The sequence below is a fragment of the Colobus angolensis genome, unplaced genomic scaffold (assembly GCF_000951035.1).
Source record: "Colobus angolensis palliatus isolate OR3802 unplaced genomic scaffold, Cang.pa_1.0 Scaffold18, whole genome shotgun sequence".
Lineage (NCBI taxonomy): Eukaryota > Metazoa > Chordata > Mammalia > Primates > Cercopithecidae > Colobus > Colobus angolensis.
In genome coordinates, this window is record NW_012114932.1 from 4,149,315 (window position 1) to 4,159,422 (window position 10,108).

At 46.5% G+C, this 10,108-nt stretch overlaps 1 protein-coding gene across 1 annotated transcript in view; it reads left to right on the forward strand.

Annotated features, from left to right (window-relative positions):
* Positions 1-9,063, forward strand: part of CDC25A (cell division cycle 25A) — a 30,917-nt gene extending 21,854 nt beyond the window's left edge. Inside the window, exons 10-15 of the mRNA XM_011939189.1 lie at positions 98-196; positions 2,138-2,200; positions 2,301-2,399; positions 3,608-3,738; positions 6,783-6,894; positions 7,140-9,063. Coding sequence (XP_011794579.1) covers positions 98-196; positions 2,138-2,200; positions 2,301-2,399; positions 3,608-3,738; positions 6,783-6,894; positions 7,140-7,280 — 645 coding nt within the window. The 3' untranslated portion in view covers positions 7,281-9,063. The remainder of the gene's footprint in view (positions 1-97; positions 197-2,137; positions 2,201-2,300; positions 2,400-3,607; positions 3,739-6,782; positions 6,895-7,139) is intronic.
* Positions 9,064-10,108: the final 1,045 nt, after the last annotated feature.

A 10,108-nucleotide genomic window follows, 5' to 3' on the forward strand; every position in this document is an offset into this window, starting at 1 on the left:
GTGATCCGCGTGTCTCGGCCTCCCAAAGTGCTGGGATTACAGGCTTGAGCCACCGCGCCCGGCCCTTGTCTCATACTCTACCTTTGATTTGTTACAGACGCTTCATCAGTCTTTATCCCCGGCATCTTCCCCCAAAGGAACCATTGAAAACATTTTGGACAACGACCCAAGGGACCTTATAGGAGACTTCTCCAAGGTAATTGCAAGCAGAGCTGCTCTGGCAAGTGTAGGAGTGAGTGTGGGTATTTAGAACCCCACTCAGCCTGTCTCCCTCCCCAGGGTGGTTCCTGGCGTGCTTCCAAAAGGATACAGTTAAAGAATGTTAAAAGTAGGGAAGCAAACTTAGGTTCTCATGATGAGGTATATGTTGGTTTCTGAGACTGTAGATCTCGCTATTGCTGATGGGCAGTTTTAGGTAGGGAGCTGTCCACCAACCACCTTGATTATAACCTAAAGACCAGGCTCTCTGGGAACTGTGTTACTGTAAAAATAGTAATTAGCAGGATAGTATAAAGCAGAAATAAATCTGTAGCCTCACTACAAGTCTGCATGTTGAAAGGTTATCTTAGAAGGTCCAGTATTGAGACTGATTTCTCCGTTGTTCAGAGAAGCTTGGCCATTGAGGGAAAAGGCCCTCTAGAAAGTCTAGAGGAAGATCTTCTAATAGCCTGATATGCTACATGAAGGCTTGGCTGTAGTAAAATACAAGGCTAGGACAGGGAATGTGTCAATAGCAGCTTTAATCACATTTTGACTTGAAGGTTACCAGATCAATGTTTTATTCATTAATTTAGTTAACATTTATTGAAGCACTTATGTGTTAGGCAGAGATTCCAAAATAAGACCCAGTTCCTTCCCTCAAAAAATTTGGCATGTGGTTGGAGAGGTAAGACATGAACTACATGTACCACATGGTAGACAAATTTCAGTGAGGTGTAAACATAAACAGCAGTCAGTGAGAAGTAAAAGGGTTTGTCTTGGCTAGGGGGTTGGGGAACGTATGGGCTTGGGCCATTGATATTTCAGCCTAAATGGGTTTCGAAGGAACAAGGAGAATGAAGAGAACAAGCAAAGACCCAGCTGCATCCTCAGTTTTGGAACCTTCTCTTGTTTGGCGGGGAGAGATGTGGTCTTACTATGTTGCTCAGGCTGTAGTGCAGTGGCTATTCGCACATGCTATCCTAGTACACTGTAGCCTCGAACTTCTGGCCTCAAGTGCTCTCCCTGCCTCAGCCTCCCAAGTAGATGGGACTACAGGCATGCACCACCATCACACTCAGTGGAATTTTCGACTTGAATTGAGGCCTGGTTACGTTTGTCTTAATGGGCCTGTGCATGGGGGTAGATGAACTCTTGACTCAGCCAGTCGCCCTAATGAGTAATGGCTAATCTTCCTCCTCAAGGCTAGGCTAGGTCTCTTTTTTTCCTATCCCCAGTGCCTTGCCCCATGCTGGACATAGCAGGTGCTCAGTAAATGAGTGAAATCTGTATGTTTAAGTGCTGTTCACAGTCTCTAACTACTGACATGTGGATTCTTGACAAAAGCAGGAGGAAAATGAGGTTACCTGAGGTTTCTTTATTTAAATATGCCTTACTAGCTAGGTAACCTTGAATATGGTGGTCAAAACGGGGATAATATGCCTTATTGGTTTGTGTGAAAATTAAATATCAAGATGTTAATGAAGTAACTAGAAGAGTAACTAGTGTGTACTAACTAATTGTTTGCTTGTTTGTTGGTTGGTTTTTTGAGACGGAGTCTCGCTCTTGTTACCGAGGCTGGAGTGCAGTGGTGCAATCTCAGCTCACTGCAACCTCCGCCTCCCAGGTTCAAGCAATTTTCCCGCTCCAGCCTTCCGAGTAGGTGGGACTACAGGTGCGTTCCACCACGCCTGGCTAATTTTTGTATTTTTAGCAGAGATGGGGTTTCACCATGTTGGCCAGGCTCGTCTCGAACTCCTGACCTTAGGTTATCCACCGGTCTCGGCCTCCCAAAGTGCTGGGATTACAGGTGTGAGCCACTGTGCCCAGCCATTAATGTTTGTTTTTTAAAAGTTGCTTCCTACCAGCCAGCCAAACAGTGTAAGTGTGAATTTATATGGGCTTTCAGATTCTCTAAGTATCTTTTTTTCTTTTTAAGGGTTACCTGTTTCATACAGTTGCTGGGAAACATCAGGATTTAAAATACATCTCTCCAGAAATTGTAAGTCCATCCTTTTGGAACCTACCACACATCAGGTACTTGAATCTAGTTTTTCCTGATGGTCAAAGTTGATTCTCCTTCAACTTTTTTCTCTCAACAGATGGCATCTGTTTTGAATGGCAAGTTTGCCAACCTCATTAAAGAGTTTGTTATCATTGACTGTCGATACCCATATGAATACGAGGGAGGCCACATCAAGGTATGGATTCCTGAGACTTGCTGTAGAAGGAGCCCTAAACAGGATCTGTGGTTTTAAAGTGGGGAGGACAGTGATACTTGGCCACTTAGCTCATATGCTAGTTGTTAGAATTTTGAAACAATGCAGTGAGCGTGGAAGGCATTTGATTCCGGGTGCTCTTAACGAATGTTCCCTTGTCTGCAATACTCTCTACCACCTTGTGCTACAGTTACTCTTCATGTTTGTCCCTCACACCATCATTATCAAGGGCACCTGTAGGAGGTACCCACTGATGTTTAAGTCATTCAAGGGGACCAGAATGGGTTTCGTAGCATTTAAGAGGCTTGGGTACCAATGTCTGAGCACCCCAGGGCTCCTGACGAGAAGAAGCCCATCTCTGGCAACATGTCCCAGTGTTTGTGCCAGGCTTAGTGATGCCTCTAAAGTTGATTGTTCAGCAGGCTGCCTGGTGGAGGGGTGTGCTGGGACACACGTTCCCAAAAATAAAGGAACTGATTTTGCCATTTTTATCTTTTTTTTTTTTTGGGAGACGGAGTCTCGCTGTGTTCCCAGGCTGGAGTGCAATGGCATGATCTCGGATCACCGCAACCTCTGCCTGGAACCTCCTGGGTTCAAGCAATTCTCCTGCCTCAGCCTTCCAAGTAGCTGGGACTATAGGCGCATGTGCCACACCCAGCTAAATTTTTTTTTTTTGTATTTTAGTAGAGACGGGGTTTCACCATGTTGCCTGGGCTGTTCTCAAACTCCTGAGCTCAGGCAATCTGCCCACCTCAGCCTCTCAAAGTGCTAGGATTACAGGCATGAGCCACAGTGCCTGGCCTGCCATTTTAATGCTTTACCCGATTAATAGTGTTTAAATATAGTAAGGAGGTACTTTAAATACGATGTTACTGTTTGCCATTGTCTTGTAGCTTTTGAAAATCCCCAAATTTATAAAACTACCTATAAAGTGTACCATAGTCATATTTGAATTGCCCATTTCCGGTCCCCATGTGCATTACTGTATGATGAATGTGTAGGGACCCACAAAGCTCCATTGAGATACAGGTGCCAGATGGTCTACTGGGCTCTTCAGCCAGAAAAACTGAAAAAATCACAAACTGGTCTTGTGGACTTAAAGATCATTTTTGATGAATCATTACATCTTGCCGAATCGTTACTTCATGTGTGAAACATGCAGGTTCCAAGGGTCTCTGTTGTCTTCATAGGGTGCAGTGAATTTGCACATGGAAGAAGAGGTTGAAGACTTCTTACTGAAGAAGCCCATTGTACCTACTGATGGCAAGCGTGTCATTGTTGTATTTCACTGCGAGTTTTCTTCTGAGAGAGGTCCCCGCATGTGAGTGCTGCATGGAACTGGGTTCTGGGGCAGAGGCTCCATGTTGTTTTTGTGGGACATGGTGGTTTGTGGCTTGCACTTGGAGCATATTTTAGCATATCAAGCAACCTCTTGCACATAACAAGCCATTTTCATATGTAATTTTATCCTGAGGTGAACTTTGGCTCTTCCAGTCTCCCCAACTGTCCTTAGTCTGACCTGTGAGGCTACTGTTCATGTGACCTCCTTCAAGTAAAAAGTAACCATTCCTTATGCAAATGCCAGAAAAGTGTGAAATTCTCACTCTGTAAGACCTGATATGGTATGATGCTTTGAAACACTTGATATTATTACCAATTTCAGGGTGAAAAAAAAGGGGGCAAAGAGCTGCCCATCAGTCATTGTGTCCATTCTAAAAGGATTGTAAGCCTGGTATGTGTCAGGCTCTGACAATAAAAATGTAACTACAGTAAAGCACAGTACAGTAAAAATACCACAGCGAACAGGACCAACAAGAACCCTGCTGCAGCAGAGATCCAAGTGGGGATCCATATAAATGCTAAGAAAACAGGAGGACAGGCAGAGAGATGGGACAGAGAGTGCAGCTTAAACTAGGATGGTCCAAGGGAGGATCACTTGCCTCAGGAGTTTCACACCAACCTTGGTAACACAGCAGGACCCCACCTCTACAAAAAATAGGAGGTGGGAGGATCATTTGAGCCTGGCAGGTCGAGGCTGCAGTGAGCCATGATCATGCCACTGTACTTCAGCCTAGGTGACAGAGTGAGACTCTGTCTCTCTGTCACACACACACACACACACACACACACACACAGAGGTTGTACTTGCATATACTTCACCTGATTTTATTAATTGTTAACATTTTGTCACATTTGTATGTACATGTTCTACACACAGGCAACTACAGTAGAACTTGACACTTTTTGACTGTCATAAGTCCTTCAAACATCTGTCTCCAAAGGATGGTCATTCATGAATGGAATTATTCACTCACCAGATTTTTTTTTTTTTTTTTTGAGATGTAGTCTTGCTCTGTCACCCAGACTAGAGTACAGTGGCGCGATCTCGGCTGACTGCAACCTCCACCTCCCGGGTTCAAGCAATTCTCCTGCCTCAGGCTCCTGAGTAATTGGGACGACAGGCGCATGCCACCATGCCCAGCTAATGTTTTTATTTTTAGTAGAGACGGAGTTTCGCTATGTTGTCCAGGCTGGTCTCGAATTCCTGACTTCAAGTGATCCACCTGCCTCAGCCTCCCAAAGTGCTGGGATTACAGGCCTGAAACAAACTAGACATACATACACATACATATAAATTTGTTTTAAACCCACAAAAGATGCTGTTCTTCTTTTTTTATTTTTGAGACAGGGTCAGTTTCTGTTGTCCAGGCTGGAGTACAGTGGCAGGAGCACAGCTCACTGCAGCCTCTGCCTCCTAGGCTCAAGTGATTCTCCCACTTTAGCCTCCCAGGACCACAAACATGCACCACCACAAACATGCATCACCACGCCCGGCTAATTTTTTGTATTTTTAGTAGACACGGGGTTTCACTATCTTGGCCAGGCTGGTCTTGAACTCCTGACCTCGTGATCCACTGCCTCAGCCTCCCAAAGTGCTGGAATTACAGGTGTGAGCCACTGTGCCCAGCCCAACTCGTTTTAACCACAGGCAAATGGTTTAAGCTATGTGCTGCTGAGGAAGCTGCTGCCCATCCCTCATGACTAGAGCAGCTACCGTAGGCCCCAAACCACTGAGCTTCAAGAGAAAATCAGCAGATACTCTTGGCTCTTGTGTACCAGATACCTTTCTAGATATTGAGGGAGAAGAGCAGTGAACAAAACAGTCCAAAAATATCTCCCTTCGTGGAACTTACATTTCAGAGTGGACAGGAGTTCAAGAACAGCCTGGCCAACATGGTGAAATCCTGTCTCTACTAAAAATACAAAAATTAGCCAGGCATGGTGGTGGACACCTGTAATCCTAGCTACTTTGGAGGCTGAGGCAGGAGTATCCCTTGAACCCAAGAGGCAGAGGTTGCAGTGAGCCGAGATTGTGCCAGTGCACTACAGCCTGGGCGTCAGAGTGAGACTCTGTCTCAAAAAAAAAGGTTACTGGGTGCGGTGGTTCACTCCTGTAATCCCAACACTTTGGGAGGCCAAGGCAGATGGATCGCAAGGATTACCTGGCCAACATGCCATCTCTACTAAACATACAAAAATCAGCTGGGCGGTGGCACGCGCCTGTAGTCCCAGCTATTCAGGAGGCTGAGTCAGGAGAACTGCTTGAACCCGGGAGACAGAGATTGCAGTGAGCCTGGGATCACACCCTTGCACTCCAGCCTGGTGACAGAGCGAGATTCTGTCTCAAAAAAAAAATGGTGCTTCAGAGCAAAATAAGGCCAGTGGTGGGAGCTCCCAGGCAGGCTGGAGAAACAGTAGTGGGGCCGCAGGGACTCGTGTGGGATGAACAAGGGGCAGAGCAGCAGTAGGGGTGATGAGCTGTAGACCTCTGGAGGACTTGGGGCCTCGGGTTTTTTCACCAAGGGCGAGGCAGTAAGCAGCCATTGGCTGGATATTGAAGACCATTCAGTCCAGGTAGAGGATAGAAACAGGCCCTGAGGCAGGAGCAAGCTCAGCCTCCTTAAAAGGCACTGAAAGAAGCCCACTTATGTAGAAGAAGGTGAGTGAGGGAGCCTAGCTGAAGAGAAGGCTGGGGTGGAGAAAGTAAGGGGAAGCTGGCTTAGATAGTGAAACTTGCCACAAACTGGTGGTGAAGGTGCTGGGCCGGACTCAGACGCTAGGACTGTTGGAGAAAGGAAAGTTGGGGAAGAGACCATCTACTGGCACTGGCTGTAAATGCTGCTCACGTGGCCAGGGACTTGCAACTTAGCACTGATTGTTTCTAAGAATAAATGTAAAGTTGGGAAGATGTGTTTAAGGGGGACTTAGACCACAACTGCTGCTTTGACTGCGTTGCCTCATTGCCTGGGTGTTGCTCTGTGCTAGAAAAGCTAACCTGACTTTGGCCTTCCTTCCCCTGACTAGGTGCCGGTACGTGAGAGAGAGAGATCGCCTGGGTAATGAATACCCCAAACTCCACTACCCTGAGCTGTATGTCCTGAAGGGGGGATACAAGGAGTTCTTTATGAAATGCCAGGTAAGACTGGGACTGTGGAGAGCATCCCTCCTCCCCTTCCCCCACTGGTAGACTAATGGATCTGTCTGGCAGTCATGACTTTATTTCCGGGGGTAGGTATCTGCTGAACACAAAGCAAGCCCCTGTAGAACTGGCCGCCCAGGTCTGCCTGGCTGCTTTCAGCCTTGTAACCCTAGGCAGAGAGGAAACCAGATTGTGGGTGTGAGGCAAGTGTACTCTAACCTCATTCTCTCTTGTCCCCTCAGTCTTACTGTGAGCCCCCTAGCTACCGGCCCATGCACCATGAGGACTTTAAAGAAGACCTGAAGAAGTTCCGCACCAAGAGCCGGACCTGGGCAGGGGAGAAGAGCAAGAGGGAGATGTACAGTCGTCTGAAGAAGCTCTGAGGGCAGCAGGACCACCCAGCAGCAGCCCGAGCTTCCCTCTGTCCCCCTTTACCCTCTTTGCTGCAGAGAAACTTAAGCAAAGGGGCCAGCTGTGTGACATTTGGAGAGGGGGCCTGGGACTTCCATGCCTTAAACCTACCTCCCACACTCCCAAGGTTGGAGCCCAGGGAATCCTGCTGGCTACGCCTCTTCTGTCCCTGTTAGACGTCCTCCGTCCGTATCAGAACTGTGCCACAACGCAGTTCTGAGCACCGCGTCAAGCTGCTCTGAGCCACAGTGGGATGAAGCAGCCAGGGCCTTTTTGGGCTCCAGCCATCTCATGAGGGGAGAGGAGACGGAGGGGAGTAGAGAAGTTACACAGACAGAAATGCTGCTGGCCAAATAGCAAAGACAACCTGGGAAGGAAAGGTCTTTGTGGGATAATCCATATCTTTAATTTATTCAACTTCATCAATCACTTTATTTTATTTTTTTTCTAACTCCTGGAGACTTACTTTACTGCTTCATTAGGTTGAAATACTGCCATTCTAGGTAGGGTTTTATTATCCCAGGGACTACCTCGGCTTTTAGTTAAAAAAAAAAAAATAAAAAGAAGGGGGTAAGAAAATACAAACCTGTTATAAGTTATCGGACAGAAACCTAGGTGCTCTGTTACCCCCAGGAAGCGCTGTGGTACTGGGGCTGCTGCTATTTAAGCCAAGAACTGAGGTCCTGGTGAGAGCGTTGGACCCAGGCTTGGCTGCCTGACATAAGCTAAATCTCCCGGATCCACCACTGGCCACTGAGATCTATTAGGTGGGAGATGTGGCCATGCTCTTCCTCACCCCAGTTCCGTGACATTGGCTGGTATAGGAGCCACAGTCAGGAAAGCACTTGAGGCAGCGTCCAGGGCTACCCCCGGCTCAGTGCTGGAGTGTTGCAGTGTAGATTTCCCAGGGAAGTGGGGTGGGGCTGGGTGGGCTCCACAGGATGGGGGAGGAGCATGTCCACTGAGTGTCTTCCTTATGTTGCTGCGATATTGTTTGATAGCTTTTTCTAATTTTTTAAAAAAGATATTATGAGTCAAAGAGTATCAAATCATTGTTGGATGGGTCACCCAAGAGTGAGGAGAGGGGCTGGAAGCCCTGGGCATTAGGAGAAGGGAGTGGGTGCTGGCATGGACATGACTGGATAGAATTTTCTCAGGAGGGAGCTTGGTGGATTTTGAAGGTAAAACTTTCTGGGTTTATCATGTTTTAATTTGAGAGACAGGGAGTGATGAATCATCATCGGTTGTCCCTTATCTAACCCCATAGATGTGGGGATTTCAAAAGAGCACCTCATCCAAGGAGCTGGGGCTGACTTCATTGATTCTAGAGAGGCCTGTTTCAGTGCCTACTCATCCCCGCCCTCTGGTGCCAGCCTCCTTACCATCACGGCTTCATTGAGGTGTAGGCAGTTTTTTCTTAAAACAGGAGACAGTCTCTCCCCTTACCTCAACTTCCTATTCTTGGGGTCGGGGGGTGGGAATCAAGTGATACTGGAGATGGCTAGTTGCTGTGTTATGGGTTTGAGTTACATTTAGCTATAAAAGAATCTTGTTGGGAAAAATGTGAGGGAGAGGACTTCTTCCTACACGCGCATTGAGACAGATTCCAACTGGTTAATGATCCTGTTTGTAAGAAAGAGATTCTGTTGGTTGAGTGCCTAAGAGAAAGGTGGGATGGCCTTCAGATTATACCAGCTTAGCTAGCATTGCTAACCAACTGTTGGAAGCTCTGAAAATAAAAGATCTTGAACCCATGCTCTCTGCCTAGTTCTTGATGGATTTAAGGAGAATTACATTTCCCTTTAAGGTCCTGGGACCTCATTAGCTAAAATTATTGTTTCGGATAGCCACATTTCCTCAAGAAGCTCTCTAAGTCCAAAAACTTGTGGTTCAGATTGATTTGCAAGATGAAATGGGCGCATAAATAGCATGCCTGTGGCCAGCTGCAGTGGTTCATGCCTGTAATCCACGCACTTTTGGAGGCCAAGGCAGGCAGATCACGAGGCTAGGAGGTCGAGGCTGCAGTGCCCACATACAACTAGGGATGCTGGGGGCTATGGGGGGCAAAATATATTGGTCTGAAGCACAGAGGGGCACCCAGAAGAGAAAACACGTGTTCCTTTATGTATGTGTTGGAAAACTAGGGGTTCAGGCATATTTGATGATATATACACATATATTTTTTTGAGACAGTCTCACTCTTGCCCAGGCTGGAGTGCAGTGATGTGATCTTGGCTCACTCCAGCTTCAACCTTCCAGGCTCAAGCAATCCTCCCACCTCAGCCTCCCAAAGTGCTGAGTTTACAGATGTGACCCACCATGATTTTTTAAGTTTACTTTGAGCAGGTAATACTTCCCTGGGTTGCTGCAAAGGCCAGCTGGCTTCCTGTCTGACCTATCCTTCCTAAAATTACAAATAAGTCAACCCATTCGTGATAATTTAATGGTTTTTTGTTGTTGCCTATAAAATGAAACTTGACCTCTTTAGACCGTATGCTAAGATGCAGCCTCAGCCTTAGCTCAATTTATGCTCCACTATCAGGTAAGGATTCTGTTTTCTAGAATGCCCGCCGCTCTCTGAAACTTGCTTGCTAGAGCTGGAAGTCTGCCATGCAGAAAGTGCATTTACTATAGAAACATTTATGTGTGGACACCCACAGGGTCAAGAGTTGGTTAACTCAAAACCATGGGCAAAACTTAACTCACTTTAAATTTTGGGGATAACTATTCCATTCAAGGTGTGATCTGATTCAGATTAAAAAATTTTAAAGTATACAAAGATGTACAAAAAATCACTCAT